Raw genomic sequence first — 18,329 nt, 5'->3', positions numbered from 1 at the left:
GATAACTGAAGAAAACTTTGGCTGAGGACTCAAATATCTTTAGAATTTTGAGCTATTTTCTAAGTACTTCGTGCTTAAAAGTTACAGAACTATCCAGCAGTTTCCTATTTTTCTTCCTCCAGTAAGAACAGTTGCACTGGGGAGCTGGGTAACAGAGTACCGCCATTCTGCAGGTGTGCTGTGCCAGACTTCTGCTTTTACATTCATTTTGCTTTTCTAGCGGAGCATGCCATATTTCATAAGAACGTACACTATATTTTATGTGTGAAGTATTACGTATTTTATTCTTCCATCATGTGTGCTCCTGGGGCTGTGCTGCTGGGAGCTTTCCTTAGGGCTTCCCGGATGGGAAGGTGGGTGCCGTGACGGGCACTTGGAGAGGTGGAGCGAGGAGGGCAGGCTGCAGCCGGAATCCTGCGTCGGGGAAAGTACAACCTATTTTCTTTCCCTCGACGTGGTGTTTGGTAAGCCTCCCGTCAGGCGAGGGCCCCGCGGGTGGCTTCCGGCCTCCTCCCTGGAGCACGACAATTCAGATGGCAACGCGCCGCGGCAGTCACTCCGCCTGTTTCCTCACAGGTGGCTGCAGCTGCGGGGGTCCCTCGGGCAGGGTGGTGAGAACCCCATGCCAACGGCATCTCGAACCAGCCCACGCCTCGGCGTGCGGCAGTAGGTACGGCAGTCCCGCCGGGCCCCACGCTGCACCGCGGCTGCATGTCCCGGCGGGCAGCGGGGCAGGCGCATGCGCAGGCCGCACGGAGAAGCTGTGCCGCTGCGGGAGGTTCCCTGCCTGAGGCGGCCGCTCCTGCCCTGGCGCCGGCAGCTCCCACACCGCGCCCCCGGCCCCTGCCCCAGGTGAGCCCCGCTGCGCGCTTCAACCGGCACCACCTTCTCTTTCCCCCTGCCTCGCCTCGGCCGAGTCTCCCTTTAGTCGTCGTTGCCCCGCACAGCATCTCGGCGTGTTCTTGGCGCAGGGGACGGGCGGCTGGGACCACTGTGGCCTCTGCTATCCGATGGCTGACCTGCGAGCAGCTGTAACACTGTGTTTCACCGTATTATTTAAACGTTTTTTACCCCGAAAGCTGAAGGAATCGTCCGGAGCCGGCCCGAGGAGCTGCCGGGGCGCTGTCTTTTCCTCAGCGATGACGCACGCCTATTAATAAAGCTTGGGCGAACATCATCATTTTGGGATTATTCCTCTTGTTCCTCAGAGATTCTTCTCTCTCGAAGTAGTTAAGAAGGAAAATGGGAGTTCAAGGACTTTGGAAACTGCTTGAATGCACTGGGAGACCTATAAACCCAGAAACACTAGAAGGAAAAATTCTTGCTGTTGGTATCCTTTAAAAGTACAAACCGAGGAACTGTATTTGCAGTGGAGATGATTTTAACAATGTCTCTTACTTCTCTGTGGTTAGAACGTTAAAATTTGTGACAGTATTTCGATATGCAGATTTTGTGCTTTAGAATACATAGAACATTAAGCTTTTTTCTTCCCCCCTCCCCCCCCTTTTTTTTTTCCCTCTGTAGATTCCTTAAGCGTTGGGTTATATGATTTTGTGCTACTCTTATTAGGGCTATAAGATGGGGAAAAATATCTATTTTTGCACCAACTTTCCTATCATTATACACTTGGTTAAGTGCTGAAAGACGTGGGAAAAAAAGTTATCCTTAATTTAGTTGTAAAAATAACTAGGATGGTGTTACTTAATGCACAGTTGTTTCAACTCTATTTTTTGTTCAGGTCACTGAGGGCAAGAATTTAATCTCCGAAGTTCACAAGTAGTCGCCGTCCCTGGGGCACTTCAAGGCAAGGTTGGACGTGGCACTTGGTGCCATGGTCTAGCCTTGAGCTCTGTGGTAAAGGGTTGGACTTGATGATCTGTGAGGTCCCTTCCAACCCTGATGATACTATGATACTATACTATGATAAGCCAAGCCTGGAACTGTGGGCAAAAGCCACTTGATCAAATATATGCACTTTATAGAAACTATTGACATAGTTTATAAGATAGGACATTTTTTCCTCTTAACTGTTCTTTAAGATATCAGTATTTGGTTGAACCAAGCAATAAAGGGAGCCAGAGATCGCGGTGGCAATTCTGTACACAATGCTCACCTCCTCACTCTCTTTCATCGGCTCTGCAAGTTACTGTTTTTCCGAATTCGACCTGTCTTTGTTTTTGATGGAGAGGCACCACTCTTGAAGAGACAAACCTTGGTAAGTGCCTTTGCTGAGTCGTTGCAATGCAAAGTAGGATGACATCTGCAGATACTAAGGAGCCATTTCCAATTTCCTTCTTATTATGCTTTTAATCTGAGCTATTATGATGGAGGACTTGGTTAGCTGTTGGAGCATACCGTCCTAGTCTTGGGTAGCAGTTGGAGCGTGTAGCAGCTCCCTTTTCATATGTTCAGCTTTCATTTGTGTAGAAACCAGATTACAGAGAGATAGATGATGGTGTAAACCTGGGTCTTGCTACAGGACAGAACAGAGAGGGATCTGGGGGTGCTGATCGATACCTGCCTGAACATGAGCTAGCAGTGTGCCCAGGTGGCCAAGAGAGCCAGTGGCATCCTGGCCTGCATCAGGAATGGTGTGGTCAGCAGGAGCAGGGAGGTCATTCTGCCCCTGTACTCTGCACTGGTTAGACCACACCGTGAGTACTGTGTTCAGTTCTGGGCCCCCCAGTTTAAAAGGGACGTTGAGATGCTTGAGCGTGTCCAGAGAAGGGCGATGAGGCTGGTGAGAGGCCTTGAGCACAGCCCTACGAGGAGAGGCTGAGGGAGCTGGGATTGGTTAGCCTGGAGAAGAGGAGGCTCAGGGGTGACCTTATTGCTGTCTACAACTACCTGAGGGGAGGTTGTGGCCAGGAGGAGGTTGCTCTCTTCTCTCAGGTGGCCAGTGCCAGAACAAGATGACACAGCCTCAGGCTGCACCAGGGGAAATTTAGGCTTGAGGTGAGGAGAAAGTTCTTCACTGAGAGAGTCATTGGACACTGGAATGGGCTGCTCAGGGAGGTGATGGAGTCGCCGTCCCTGGAGCTGTTCAAGGCAGGATTGGATGTGGCACTTGGTGCCATGGTCTAGCCTTGAGCTCTCTGGTAAAGGGTTGGACTTGATGATCTGTGAGGTCTCTTCCAACCTTGGTGATACCGTGATACCGTGATACTGAGAATGTAACTTTTAGAAGCATTTATACCCAGAAGCTGAAAAGTGTTTTGAGTCCCACAGAGGAAATAGGCATAGATTTAGAGGATCTGGAGGATGTGTCTCTATTGATACAGGACAGTTTAGGAGTTGCTCATAGACTTGAAATACAGAATTATAATATTAATTCACTGATTATAAGTACTGTTGGTGTTGGTCTTTTATGTTCACAGGCTAAGCGAAGACAAAGAAAGGAACTCGCCATCAGTGATTCCAGGAAAACTGCAGAGAAACTCTTGAAAACATTTTTGAAGAGACAAGTTATCAAAAATGCACTTAAAGGCAAAAGGTAAGAATGATTTTTTTTCTTCCCTCCACTTGTTTACAAGTGGCAAACAAGCTTTTGATGTAGCTATTAACTGTGTCTCTTGGTTTTATTTTCTCTTTTCCAAAGCAATGAAGCTTTTCCCAGTATTACACAAGTTCGAAGAGAAGAAATTGATGATATCTATGTATTGCCTTCTATAAAGGAAGAAGAGAAGAACAGGTGGGTAGAACCAAGAAAAATAGTTTAAATGGTTATAATAAACTTGGATAAAGTACAAGCTACTTTTTTAACACTGCCAGAAGGCCTTTGACATGTAAGACTCCATAATATATGAAGTATATTTATTTAATTTATATTTTATTTCAGTTTCTTCTTGAAGAGTTTGGTTTATAGCTCTGGGTATAGAAGCCTTCTAGTTATTTTTTTGAAAGTAACAGAAGAAGCTTTCATCCAGCAGAATAAAATTCTACAATGGATTCATGCTTAAGGATGAAAGTGCTACCTCAGTCTCTGTGGCCATATCTATATGACTACGTGGAAGAGACTGTTCAAGCCTGGGTGGTTGGTGTGTAGCAGTTTAATTCTGCTTTGTCTCCCCTTATTTTCAGTATCCATTCAGCAGAAGTAGGCTTTGTATGTATTTGTTAAACTTCTACATCTTAAATAGCACTAAGGAGAAATATGGAGCTATCCAGTACATTACTCTATACATCTTGTATATATTTTTATATAATTTAAATGCTGACAAAATAAGAAGTAGTGATTTAAACAGCTACAGTTGTCTCAATCTAGTTTTATCTGAGAGAAATCTGGCTTTTTGCTTTCTGTTCAGATCTTCTTGGCTTGTGTGTTTATAAGTGTGCTTGGATGTATATGCATACAGGAGCACTTCGATGCTGTCTATGAATTACTGTATTTACCACTGAAGGAGTGAGTAATGTCCGTTTGCTTTAAATAGGAACTTTGTTTTCTTAGATAAATATCTACTTTTTTAATTTGTGATTTTTAGCTCAGAGGAGGAAGATGAAAAAGAGTGGGAAGTGAGAATGAGCCAAAAAATGATGCTGCAGGTAAGTATATACTAATCGTACTGTTACTGTGAGCAGCTCTCTCACATACAGGTATTTCTATATCCTCAGTGTTTGGGTGTATAGGTCTTACTGTAGCATTACTTACAAAGCAAACGGGTTCATTTTAAAAACTCTATGTATTCTCATAAATGAGGGACTACAAATATAATTATCTCCACTAGAACTAAGCAAAACAGAAATTTCCTGTGGTACTGTTTATTTTGGGGTTTTTTTTGACGATTTTCTCTGGAGACATGGTGAAGAAATTATTTCCATAATGGTACAAGTGACGTGTGCACATATAAGGCAGCATATTTAACAAAATTCCTATGCTTCATCAAATATGCATTGATACTGAAGCACTTTAGCCATGGAAATTCAAGGATCAAATTCTGTATTCTCTTCTGATGTGCTGATGTCATGGGCAGAGGAGAGAAGGAATATATAACATGTAGTATAATGAATAATGGAGTTACATTTATTTTCATCAAAGTAATAAAACTAAACCAACCAAACAAAAAAAAACTGAAAACTTTTGGAAATGCTCTTTGTAGTCCACATTCTGAAAGAGACTCTCTTTGGAAGGCTAAAATCCAAATAGCTGAGGCTATGGACCTGCTTCTGTGATTTACACTTAAATATCTTTTTTTGTAAAGTCAAATTTCTCTGTATAGTTTACTGAAGTAGTTATGCACTTTATTAGATAGTTACCTTTTCTGAACAGTTTTCTTCATAGTATAGAAAGTAGCAACAAAGATTTTTGTGTGGGGTTTATTTTTGTTATTTGGAATGATATTTTAATTATTTTATTACTCATGCTGTTTTGTAACATAAAATGCCTGTTTGTGTTGCTTTCCATTTTTATAGGAACAGCTGTGTGAAAATCCTCATTCTGTAGATATTGAATCAGAAGATTTCAATAAGTTGCCTCCAGAAGTAAAACACGAGATCTTGACTGATATAAAAGAATTTACAAAGCGAAAAAGAACATTATTTGAAGCAATGCCAGAGGTAATACTTAAAATAATTCTCAAGCCATCAGAAAGGAGCTCTTCTCAGCAATGAAGATGAAAGTTACATAAATCTGGAAAGCTTTACATCTGGAAAGCTTTACCTCCAGGCCTGTTTAATAAGACATGTTATGTTGAGGAGAGTTAAAAAAAAAGTGTGATCATGACTCAACAGAGCTCCCTATGAATCTATTCAAAACCCTGTCTCTTGGTTTCCTTAAAATTGGCCTCATCAGCATTATGGCCAAGATTTCAATTGCAAGAATATTCTGCTAATGTAGATAAACCAGGGAAAACAAACCCATCTTAAGATTGAAAATGCTTAAGTGGTTATGGAAGCTAGCAACTGGGAAATGGCTTTTGTAACTTAGGTTAGGTGATACTGAAACCATTCAGAGACAAATGTAGAATCCCATAGTGGCACTTCTACGATAGCTTTTAAGTGCCTAGTTAGGTTTTTAAAAGTCCAATATATGTAGTATCAAATAATAGCTAGGGTTGGAGGTGACCTCTAGAGATCATTGAGTCCATCCTCTCTGCCAAAGCAGGATCACCTATGGCATGTCACACAGGAACAGATGCAGGGAGTTTTTTAAGGTCTCTAGAGAAAGAGACTCCGCAGCCTGTTCCAGTTCTCTGTCACCCTCACAGTAAGTAAGTTCCTCCTCATGTTGAGGAGGAACTTCCTATGTTCCAGCTTGTTGTTCCTTGTCCTGTTACTGGGAACCACCAAAAAGTGATTATCACTTTCATCTTTACACCCACCCCTCAGATATTTATAGACATGCACAGTCTCTCAGTCTTTCTTCATAAGAGAGATGGTGAAATCCCTTAATCATCCTCGTAGCTCTCTGTTAGCTCACTTCTGTAGCTCCTTGTCTCTTGACCTTCAGAGCCCAAAACTAGGTACAATGCTCAGGTGTGGTCTCACTGGGGTGGAGTAGAGGGGGAAAAGAGCCAACTGTAAACTAGGAACCATCATCTTAAAACAATCCACACGTGGATTATGTTACAATTGTATTAAGGTGACAACCAGCTCCATTAGCTGGCCAAGTTTTGCTGGTCACATCATTGTGTTTAGCCAGCATTCAGAAGTACTTCTGAGTGGCACCCTTTAGGAGTGTTGTATGTTACTAGGCTAGTGTTGCTGTCTCTTGGCAGTACAGCTATCAGTAAAAGACAAATGTTACCTGCTTAAAGGAAACTCTTAAAAGGCCCTTGGAACATGATAAATGATCTTGTTGAATAGGGAAATGTAGTGTCATTTTATTTAAATTGACTGATTGACTTGTTTGTTTTTTTGTTGGTGTTTTGTGTTTTTTAAGGAATCCAGTGACTTTTCCCAGTACCAGCTTAGGGGCTTGCTTAAAAAAAGCAGCCTCAATCGATGCATAGAAAATGTACAGAAAGAACTGAATCAACAGCACTCGGGGGAAATCCAAACACAATATGAAAATGAAGGTGGTTTTGTGAAAGAAGTGGAATCCAGAAAAGTAGTCTCTGAAGATACTTCTCACTATATCCTAATAAAGGGTATGTGAGGCCTTGATTTTGTAAAACCTCTTATGTGTGCAGTCTGCAGCTGTTGGTTTTAAAAACACCCTCAATGTTTTTACAGGGGCATGTAGCCACTACTTTGTATGAAATGTGTATTACTATTAGACATAATTAACTGTCATCTGTGAATGTGTAGAAAACTGGTTTATTTAAGTAGAAATGTTCATTATGTATTAGTATAAAGCAACTTTACTGAAAAATAAAACCATTTTCTTTCAGGTATTCAAGCAAAAGAATCTGCAACTAGAGACTCAGAAACTACTGCAGGACCCTCATCAAAAGTGCTTGAATTCATGAAATCAGATAAAATCAGTGAATCTTCTCATACTGTAAAGCTGGCTGCATCTGCCAAGCTGCAGACAGAGAAAGATGACAATGTGGTGACAACTCCGCCATCTCCTCAGACTTTGCTTGCTATCCAGACAGCTGTGGTAGAAAATGCAAAGCTGGTTGCGTCTGACAAGCCACAGACAGAGAAAGATAACAATGTGGTGACAGAACCACTCTCTCCTCGGACTTTGCTTGCTATCCAGGCAGCTATGGTTGAAAGCAGCTCAGGAGAAGAACTGGAGGATGAATATATAGGATGTTTGAATGTGGACCAGTCTGTAACAGGGGAAGGCAGTGTGTCTCCAAGAACACTACAGGCAATTCATCAGGCTTTGAGTGGTGATGATGAAAGAGAGGAAGTTGTTACTGTTAAAACTGATGAAGTGCTGCCAGAAAGATCAGAAGTGAAGGACTTTCTACTTAGTAGCTCAGATGAGGAAGATAAGATTCCTGAAGTTATGGAGGGAAAAAAAAATCCTGTATCTACAATTTGTTTGTCAAATCAAGTGGTTATGAGAGATCCTGAATGTGAAGAAAAGAGTCAGGAGTCAGAAAAAAATCATACTGCCCCCAAAGACATCAGCATATCCAGAGCTGGAAATTATTCTTGTATTGACAGTACTAGTGGAAAAGGCAAAGAAGGTGGAGACCAAGAAGATAGTGGTTCTAAAATGGACTTAAATTCCTTGAGAGACAAGGATATAAACTTGAGCAAGCAGAAGCCAAGCTGTTCCCCTGTACAAACTAATATAGGGGCTTTGATTCATGCTGAACCAATAGACCTTTCTAAAAATGAGGAAAACTTGAAAGTTTTTGAAAATGTAGAGAAAGTAATTTTGCAAACAGAAGACAGTGTATCTGAGGTACAAAAGGATATCAGACCTATTTCAGAAGCAAAAAGTTTTGAGGAGGAGAGAGAAGTGGTATCACAATCTGAAGACAGCGATTCTGATGGTATGGGCTTTTATTGTGAAAAAAATATAATAAAATAGGACCTCACTGTATTTGTAGTCTGTTGAAGTTAAGCTTTCTTCTTGGTGAGAAATACTTTAACATACATCTGCTCCTATGTGTGTAGTTGGTGGGAAGAAAATCGTGCTAGGCTTTTCCCCCTGGCGTTACATTTTATCATTGAAACCTTGAGTATCCAGTGCAGATAGACAGGAGAGCTTGCAATTGTTTGCACAAATTTAACTGTTCAAATGCTCAACCACTTGGTTTCTGGAGTTTTACAATCCTTTTTTTTCCCTGCATACAATAAATTGTTAAAATCACCACCCAATCTAAAATCATATACAAATACTTGTTTTCAAACAAACATCAGGAAGTTGATATCTTTGTTGTCCTTTAATAGGAAGCTTTATTGAAGTAAGTGCTGAAGTCAGTAAAGAGGATGAGCTTCCTACTAAATATGAAGAAGAAGTGAGTAAAGAAAAAACAGTTCTAGAGATGGAGCCAGATGGGCATGCTGTTGTCACACAGGACCTGCTGAAGGAGTCTGAAGTGCAGTTGGCAAATGATCAGAACGTTGAAAGAGAAGATGATGATAAAGATGCAGCAGATGAATGGCGAGACATCAGTTTGGTAACTTACTTGTTCTGAGCTGATAATGAAATGTTGCGTGCCCAGGTAGTTTTTAAGGAAGACTGTTGAATAGCTGTTCATATATGTATCTAGTTACATGGAACTAATTTTTCTTCAACAGTGATGATTAATGATGATCCCTCTGAAATTAGATGGAAACTTGAAAGTCTTAACACTCTAAGTAGTAGACCAATCTCTGATCTTATGATTTACTGCATTAGAGAAGCTATGACAACTTCCATATGTGAATTAATGGAACATATGCTACTGAATTGGTTATAGTTGGAGTCTTAATGCTTCACTTAACTAAGTATACCTGAATTATTGAAATAATGAAAATCTTGTTTTATTTTTTCAGGAAGACCTAGAAGAATTAGAAAATAACCTTTCCACTGAGCAGAGTATGCTTCAGACTCAAAAACAGCAGCAGGAACGTGTTGCTGCTTCTGTAACAGGACAGATGTTCTTGGAGAGCCAGGTAGTATTTCTTGAATCAATTACAATCTGATATAGCATGATGTGGTCCTCCCCTCCACCCCAGTCAAACATTTTCTCAAAAGCTGTTAATAATCTTGCTTAATTATAGATCACATCTTTTAGGAGCCTGTTTTCTTCAGGCCTTTTGATTCAAAATACCACAAGTATTGAGATAATCTTGAATTCCAGTAATTTTAAGTAACTGTATAACTTTATAAAACAGTAAACTTTAAAAAGTTGCTGCTTTAAAAAAATGCTGATTAATAATTTTGACTATTTCTATCATTTGCCTGTTGTGCTGTAAAAGATAAAAATTGAACAATGTTACCTGGGTGCTAGGTGAATTGTGATTTTTCCTGTGGGGTTAGAAGGTAAGGTTGTACAAGGAATCTGTTTGATAAGGCAGGTTTATGCTCTGGATAGATGAGTTTAAAGAATCTCGCCTCTAATACCTGCATTAAGTCCGCATTTTCTGTTTAAATATTAGCATTAAAGGTTAATGAAGTGTAATCATAGAATCAACCAGGTTGGAAGAGACCTCCAAGATCAGCCATTCCAACCTATCACCCAGCCTTATCCAGTCAACTAAACCATGGCACTAAGTGCCTCATACAGTCTTTTCTTGAACACCTCCAGGGACGGCGACCCAGCCACCTCCCTACTTGCTGTACAATGTGTTGCGGTTGACATACCTGTAGCATAGTAGACTAGTGATGGTATTTACAATGTTATAAACTTAATCTAATAAATTAATTCTGATAAACTTATCAGTGTGTTTATTTTCTTTACATAAAAGGGCTAACAATGGTCTTAATGTCTTCAAATGATTGATTTTTTTCTTTTGTTAATATTTGGTCATACTCATTTCTTAAGATGAATGGATTTTTTTAAAGGCTGGTAGGTTGTGCTTTTGTAATGTTACAGTTGGACTCAGAGGTCTTTTCCAGTCTTAATGATTCTGTGATTGATAGGAACGTATCCAGATAAGGGCAACAAGGCTGGTGAAGGGCCTGGAACACAAACCCTATGAGGAGAGGCTGGGGGGAGCTGGGGCTGTTTAGCCTGAAGAAGAGGAGGCGCAGGGGTGACCTCATTGCTGTCTACAACTACCCGAAGGAAGGTTGTAGGCAGGTGGGGGCTGGCCTCTTCTCCCAGGCAACCAACAACAGAACAAGGAGACACAGTCTCAAGTTGTGCTGGGGGAAGTCTAGGCTGGATGTTAGGAGGAAGTTCTTCCCAGAAAGAGTGATTTGCCATTGAAATGGGCTGCCCAGGGAAGTAGAGGAGTCAACATCCCTGGAGGTGTTCAAGAGAAGACTGGATGAGGCACTTAGTGCCATGGTCTAGTTGACTGGCTAGGGCTGGGTGCTAGATTGGACTGGATGATCTTGGAGGTCTCTTCCAACCTGATTGATTCTATGATACTCTATTATAAAGTCAAGCAGAAGTTTAATAGAAGTTCATTCTTCAGATGAAAATACTCTTTTCTCTCCACGCTACAGGAGCTTCTCCGTCTCTTTGGCATTCCGTACATTGAAGCTCCGATGGAGGCAGAGGCACAATGTGCTATACTGGACCTTACTGATCAAACCTCTGGGACAATCACCGATGACAGTGATGTTTGGTTATTTGGTGCACGACACGTTTATAAAAACTTCTTCAGCCAAAACAAATATGTGGAATATTATCAGTATGTTGATTTTCAAAACCAGCTAGGTAAGCCTCAGGTGTTGATTTGTTACCTGCAGTCTTTAGTAAGATAACACGGCCACGTATCTTTTGAAGCTGTGCTTTCTACAGAATTTTGTGTGTCTGCTGTGACAATTCCTGCTCTTTGGAAAGTCTCTAAAGATACTCAGTTGAGTTGCTGCTCTTACTGCCAGATGACCCCTCTGAATTTGCACACACCTGCATTTAATATGCTGAGTTAGTGTGATGATCATCAAGGCTGAGATAGGAGTTATGGGTAGATGTCAGCATGACTTTTCTGACCTAGTGTGATATTTGCATGTCATTGGATTTATAGTCCTCTGGAAAAGTGTGTAGGGCTCTAATTATACTTCTCAGAGACTAATAAATTTGATAGAACCAATAACAATTTGTAGAGTGCCCTCCCCTCTTTCCCCTCCTTTCCCAACGAAAGGGATTAGATATAGGGAGAGAGAGAGGTAAACACACCCGAATAAATCAATCTCACTCGATTTGGAAGTTAAAAGGAAAAGTTTAACAATAACTTAGAAGAGATATCTGAGGTAGGGAAGTTTACAAAGGATAGGGAAGGGAAAATAGCAAAATACAAAATGTGTAAATACAACCCGAGTTTGTGGTGGTGGCTTTGTCTGCCTCATGGTATGTAGGTATGCAAGGAGAGATGTGCAGAGTGTGAGGTGCAGGGCGAGAGAGAGAGAGGAACAGGAAGTCTCCCTCATTTTACAGGACAGGAAGTGGGGGAGTGGGCTAACCATCACCTGGTGGTGTTCAGACCCACCCCTGGGGAGGAATCAAGACCCCTAGGGTCAGGTTCAGGGTTACTCCCCCTGGAGTGTTAACCCTATACAAAAAGGAAGTTAATTTTGGACAAACTGGCACATAATGTCTTAGAAGAGCATCCAGCATGTGTATATGCTCTGTAAAAGATTTTTCACTTAGTTAATACAGACACTTGTTTTCTTCTTTCAGATTGCTCTTATATCAATTCAATCAAATTGTTGCTAATTATGTTGAACAACTCAACTTCAGTGTCCTGTAGTGTATTAAAGAAAATATGACCCAATTGTAACTTCTTATGCCTTTTTAACCAGAACTCTTTTAAAATCAGTTTTGACATTTGCAAAGTCGAGAGAGGCTATAGACTTTGGAATAATATTTTAATATCTTCAGCATGTATTTGGTGAAAAACACCCAGCAAACCAAATGAAATATTTTTTTCCCTCTACTTATACCTGCTTAGTTATGCTGCTGTAGCTGACTTGGAAAAGATTGCTGTAAAAGCATGTGTGAGATTTTTAACTGTTATTAGTGAGATTTTTAACTGTTATTAGTGTAATATTCCAGGGGGGTTATTTATTTATTAGGGAAAAATAGTCACTATTGTTTTTCATGTCTGATTCATCTACACTCTTGTACTTCTCCTTTTTCTACACTTCACATAGTTCTTTCTTGATAGTTGATGGATATCCTGACTAGTATGCCAGTGGTCTTGCTTGATGTGCTTAGACACACATGCTTCCTTTTCTACACTGATTTTAAATATTTTATTAAAAAAATTACTTAATCTGAACTTCTGAATTCAGTAATGAAAAATCAATCTGTTTGCCTCAGGTCTTGTAGTGTACCAAGTAAGATGTGGTCAGATGAATTCTTCCTTCTTTCTGGATATCCCACAGGCTCTTTTGGTCCACTTAGTAACTACAGCAGCACAGACCAAAAGGCTTCTGGTTTAGGAACACTTTTAAGGAACAGAGGCTAGAATTCAGATTGAAGGCTTTTATTTCTGAGTTGTGAGCAACATTAGATCAAAGCAGAACAATATCTGGAGCCACATGGAAAGTAATATCTTTTAGCTCTTAGAGACACAGAATTTCCTAATGGTCTTTACATTGTAATTTTGGCCATGCGTGTTTGCCAGGTTAACAAAACTGAGTAGTGCTTGAGCTAGCAGGAGCATATTGATGCTGCTCCAGAGCATAATGATATATATACATATATATGATTCTGATGATAATTTTGTGTAATTCTGATGTTTATGATGATAATTATATGTAATTCTCATGTTTATTTGGCGATAATTTTACAGAGTTGATGCCTTTGTGTTCTTTTTGGGTTTTGTCTTTGAAAGAATGTATTGGTTTTTAACGTGTAAGAGCAAATGCTGAAGCCACTGTTAGGCTTACGTGTTTTCTTTTATAGGATTGGATAGAAACAAGCTAATTAATTTGGCATACTTGCTTGGAAGCGACTACACTGAGGGCATCCCAAATGTTGGCTTCGTAACAGCAATGGAGATTTTAAATGAATTTCCTGGGCATGGCTTGGAACCTCTCTTAAAATTTGCGTATGCCTTGTATTTTGTTTTTCATCTCTCCTTACTTGTGAATATGCTTTTCTTAAGCATGCAACAAAAGTTACAATCCTCACTGACCATCATTAAGTTAACTGTAAAATATCTGACTTCATTATATCACTGTTTGAAGTGACAGGTAAATAAGTTGACATGTTGATACAGCAATTGAAGTGAGACTAATGAAAATGATAGAACAGCTGTAGAACTGTGCAACTGCCTCTGAGTTCATTGCAGAGCTGGATCCATAGTGGAGTGGAGGTTTATTCTCCTTGAGTTTGTGAGAAGGTGGCTGTAGCTTGCTCATAGAGAAAAGAGGCTTGATGACCTGGAAAGAAACAGACAGGTAGGCTGTGGGAAAGAACAATATTTGAAGAGGGCTGAGCCAGTTGTACTGGCAGTGGCAAGGATGGCTAGAGGTTATTCTGCCCCCCTCCCTTTTTGTTTGTTTCTGATTTTTTTGTTGTTTTCTTGCATACCAGAAAACTATAAAATGGTCATTCCGTGAAACATCCTCCCTAAGTCAGGCTGAATCTAGGATGTTAGTAGTTTATGAGGAATCCAGGTGATGTTTGCTACTGTGGCTTAAAATGGCTGCATCTACTGTATGCTTTGTTGTTTCAGATTACATGTCCCTTTTGGCCATGTTGAAATTTCCTACCTCGTGTAGTAACTGAAGGAGGGAGATTAAGGTTATTCAAATTAGCATGGTGATTCTTGATATTCCAAAATATATTTTATGGAGGAAAATTAATACTTTCGTCTGTTTTCCAGTGAGTGGTGGAGTGAGGCTCAGAAGAATAAGAAATTGAGACCTAATCCATGTGAAACCAAAGTCAAGAAGAAACTGCGGGAGCTGCAGCTTTCTTCAGGTTTCCCAAATCCAGCAGTGGCAGAAGCATACCTGAAGCCTGTGGTAGATGAGACAAGGGGTTCGTTCACGTGGGGGAAGCCTGATGTAGAGCAAATCAGAGAATATCCTTTTACTATATGGTAGGACTTGATAGCTGAAAACACTCAGATTGAAAGTTTATAAGGCTTGTTAGTGAATCAGTGATAGTGTCAAATTCTTAACTCCTTGTTGGTTTGAGGGCCCCCTGCCCCCATTTGTGTGTGCTCTCCCACAGTGATACCAGCACTGGAATGGAAGGAAGTGCAACCATACATGTGTGGCATTTGGGTGGTGAAATACTGGAACAGGCTGTCCAGGGATGTGGTCGAAGCCCTGATCCTGGAGACATTCAAGAGCAGACTCAGTATGCCCCTGGGTAGCCTGATCTAGTTGGAGGTGCCCCTGCTTACTGCAGGGGGAATGGACAAGATGACCTTTGAGGATCCCTTCCAACCTGATGCAATCTGTGTCTCTATAACAGTATGACAAAGATAGCATCATATTGGGACCATCTACATTAGTCAGCAGTAATAACTTGGAGCATTTTGTCTGGTTCTGTAGTATAGAAAGCTTTACTCCAGACATTATTTATTTGAAGACAGAATCACAGAATTTTGGAAGTTGGAAGGGACTTCAGAGATCATAAAGTCCAACCTCCCTGTCAGCCACCCCCCACCAGTTTTGTGTCATCAGCAAACTTGGTGAGGGTACACTCAATACCCTCATCCAGGTCGTTGATAAAGATGTTGGACAAAACTGGACCCGGTACTGATCCCTGGGGAGCACCACTGACTACAGGCTTCCAGCTTGATTCTGTGCCACTGATGACAACTCTGTGAAGTTGGTTGTTGAGTCAGTTTTTGATCTATTGTATGTCTACAAAATACTAGTAATAACCATTTTGTGAAGTTCCTTAACTTTATGCATGTTCTGTCAGGATCACTTTGGCTGGAATAAGACAAAGGTAGATGAAATCCTTTTGCCTGTGATAAAACAGCTGAACGTGCAGCAGGTAAAGTATAAAACCATGTATAATGTAAGGATAATGAAAAAATTTACTGTAAGAGAAGCATTTAAAGACGAATGAGTAAAACTTTGCTATGAAATAGATTTCTCAGAAAATGGGAATATAGCCATATTTTAAAAAATCTTTATATATATGTATTTATCATTAAACTTGTTTGTACAGACTTAATTTCTGTATGATTTGGGTGTGCTGCGAGGTACTCTGCATAATGTCAGTTGTTGGTTTCAGATTTTGTTCTCTATCAAGCACTTAACCTCTAGTCCAGATTGCTGTTTGTTCTGGATGTAGCTGAAACTATGTGTACCTGCAGCACCTTTAGTGCTTTTAAAAGGCAGTGTGCTGTCTCTAAAAGTTACTTACAACAATGGCCCTGAGATTTTGGTGGAGACTGACCATTTGGCACTATCCTTATCCTTTGTGGAGACATGCAGACTGCACCGTGGAGCAAGTGCTCCTTAATGATATTACTCTAATTTCCAAATAAACATTATGTCAGCCTCAATAAAACTTCAAGTCAGTAGTGGTGCATAGCATGATACTGTGAATGTCAGTAACACCACCTGAGGTCCAATTTTTTTCTCTTTTTTTGCCTTAAGCACGATAAATATGTAGTCTAAACCAGTGTTTTAGGTTCTCTCTCACTCCAAAGGAATGAAAGGTACCGAACCCAGTAATTAAATCCATATACTTTCAGGTTGAGTGGAACATGCTTTGTAAGTGTTTGTCTCTTTTGAACAAGTTTAGGAAGAATACAGAGGACTATTTTAGTCTGTACAGCAAATCTAGTTGTGGTTGAGTCACACAGACCCCTTGTGTGTACCTACTTCTGGTTCTACTCTTAAATCTTTATATTGCAGCAGCATGTCTCACAATAAACTTGAGTCAGATGACCGCATTTTGTTGCTCTACCATATGGAAATGTAAAGTGCACTTACAGCATTGGCTTAGTAAACAGTCTGTTGTTTTAACAGCTTGAAGCTGAGAGTGTGTTTGTATGGACATACTTAACAGCACTACCAAGATTCTCTATATTAGGGTCAAAAAATAGCAACATATGTCAAATCAGCAGCAGCTCAGTGTTTATAAAACTTCTCTGGAGCTTCCTTACTAGTTTCTGTAAAATTTTCTGTTGCATAATTTGTAACAAAAGGCAGGTATTATTATAATAATATAATTATGGTTCACATCTCTTTGCATTAGTGTATATTAATTTAATCGGTCCTTTGTCCAACTTTAATTTGGGATGCTTTATAGTGTAGCTGAGGTAACAGCTGAAAAAAACATCTAAATGTGTTTCCCTGTTTTCTTTTTAATAGACTCAGCTTCGAATTGATTCGTTCTTCAGACTAGCACAGCACGAAAAACAAGCTATTAAAAGCCAGAGGCTGCGCAGAGCTGTGACTTGTCTAAAGAGAAAGGAAAAAGAAGAAGCTGATGAGATTCGAGAGGCCACTGCTGCTATGGAGATTGAACTTAATCAGCATGAGGAGAGGGAAAGGGAAGCTTCTGCAGGCTGTGCAAATCATCACACTGTGGCAACAGAAGTCCAAAGAGGGAAAAGAAGAAAATATTCATATTCCCAACAAGAACATTTATATGGAGGAGGCTTTATTGGGAGTTTGAATCTTTCAGAAACTTCTAGTGATTCCTCAGAAGAGGAATCAGAAATCAGAGATTTAGGCAAAGGCAAAAAAAGGAAAAACATCTCTGCAATGGAAACAGCAGACTCTAAAGAGAAAAAGGGGTGCAGTGGCTCGAGTAGTGAGGATGAGGAACTGGGAAAAGTAGTCATGGTGACTGCCAAACCTGTGTTTGAGGGCAGAAAAAAGAAATCACAGAGTAAACGAGGAAGAAAAAAGAAATAGTCTTATGGGGAAAAAAAGTTTAAACGAGGCTAGATATGTGGAGTTCTTTTGATTCAAGCTTTGTAAATATTCTAATGAATTTTTGATAAATAAATTATCCTTATCATTTTTTTTGTTGTGTATTTTGTGTCTGGAACTTAAATTGAAGGGATTATAAACAAAAGAAAAAAAGTTTTGCACATTTACTTACAAAGCCTCGGATCAGACTTGATAGAAGTTTTCAGTTTTGAGATTTTAAAATAAGCCAAAATGTGATGCCCACTTATTTGCTTTGTAATTGAGATGAGGTAGCTGTCAAAAGTCAGATTCAATCTGTTGCTTGATAAAAGAAAAATTATCTCAGTTTGGTTTGTTTTCCTATTTCCCTTCAATATACTTGCTTTGAAAGCTTTGTGCTCAAAGTAATGTTGCTTGTTGAATCATTCATGAGACAGTGCAAGGCCTTGTAAAAATCCTTAAATAATCTGAAGTGTGGTAGATGTTTGGTTTTGAATGCAAATATTGTGCTTCTGGATTTGGAGTTCAATGACCATATCCAAAGACAGAATTTGTCTTTGAAACTGATGTTCAGAGGTACCTACTGGTCGCAGATCTCATTTGTGGGAGAAACTATGTGTTACGCTCAGATTTCCCCCCCACATCACCTGTCTCTTATCATAGGGGTTATTTATAGTTCTGTGGATTAAGAACATAGAGTCATAGAATGAATTAATTTGGAAGGAGCCCTTGAAGGTCATTTTATCCAACTCTGCTGCAGTGATCAAGGACATCTTTTAAGTAGATCAGGTTGCTCAGGGCCACATCAAGTTTGACCTTGAATGTTTGTGGGGATATGTGATCTCTGACATATCTCTAGGCAGCCTGTTCTGTTTTTTTTACTATCCTTATTGTGAAGAACTTCCTTATACTGTCCAACCTAAATCTACCTTGCTGTAGCAGCAAAACCATTGCTCTTCATCTTACTGCTACAAGCCCTTCTAAGCAT

General features: G+C 40.1%; 1 protein-coding gene across 2 annotated transcripts; it reads left to right on the top strand.

Moving 5' to 3' along the window:
* Nucleotides 1-739: 739 nt before the first annotated feature.
* Nucleotides 740-17,454, top strand: ERCC5 (ERCC excision repair 5, endonuclease). Of its 2 annotated transcripts, none has more exons than XM_064143781.1 (16): nucleotides 740-852; nucleotides 1,209-1,330; nucleotides 2,040-2,215; nucleotides 3,378-3,493; nucleotides 3,599-3,691; nucleotides 4,482-4,542; nucleotides 5,410-5,553; nucleotides 6,878-7,085; nucleotides 7,329-8,393; nucleotides 8,794-9,023; nucleotides 9,382-9,501; nucleotides 11,003-11,216; nucleotides 13,410-13,554; nucleotides 14,335-14,535; nucleotides 15,380-15,464; nucleotides 16,796-17,454. In XM_064143781.1, exons 2-16 carry the CDS (start codon nucleotides 1,243-1,245, stop codon nucleotides 17,342-17,344), a joined length of 3,495 nt encoding a protein of 1,164 aa, XP_063999851.1. In that variant the 5' UTR covers nucleotides 740-852; nucleotides 1,209-1,242; the 3' UTR covers nucleotides 17,345-17,454. The 2 variants fall into 2 exon arrangements, with proteins under 2 accessions (XP_063999851.1, XP_063999850.1); XM_064143780.1 differs by having other exon boundaries at nucleotides 1,080-1,330.
* Nucleotides 17,455-18,329: the final 875 nt, after the last annotated feature.

Source organism: Pogoniulus pusillus, chromosome 5 (assembly GCF_015220805.1).
Source record: "Pogoniulus pusillus isolate bPogPus1 chromosome 5, bPogPus1.pri, whole genome shotgun sequence".
NCBI classification, from domain to species: Eukaryota; Metazoa; Chordata; class Aves; order Piciformes; family Lybiidae; genus Pogoniulus; species Pogoniulus pusillus.
The sequence above is the reverse complement of the archived record's forward strand: the minus strand, read 5'-3'. Positions and strand labels throughout refer to the sequence as shown.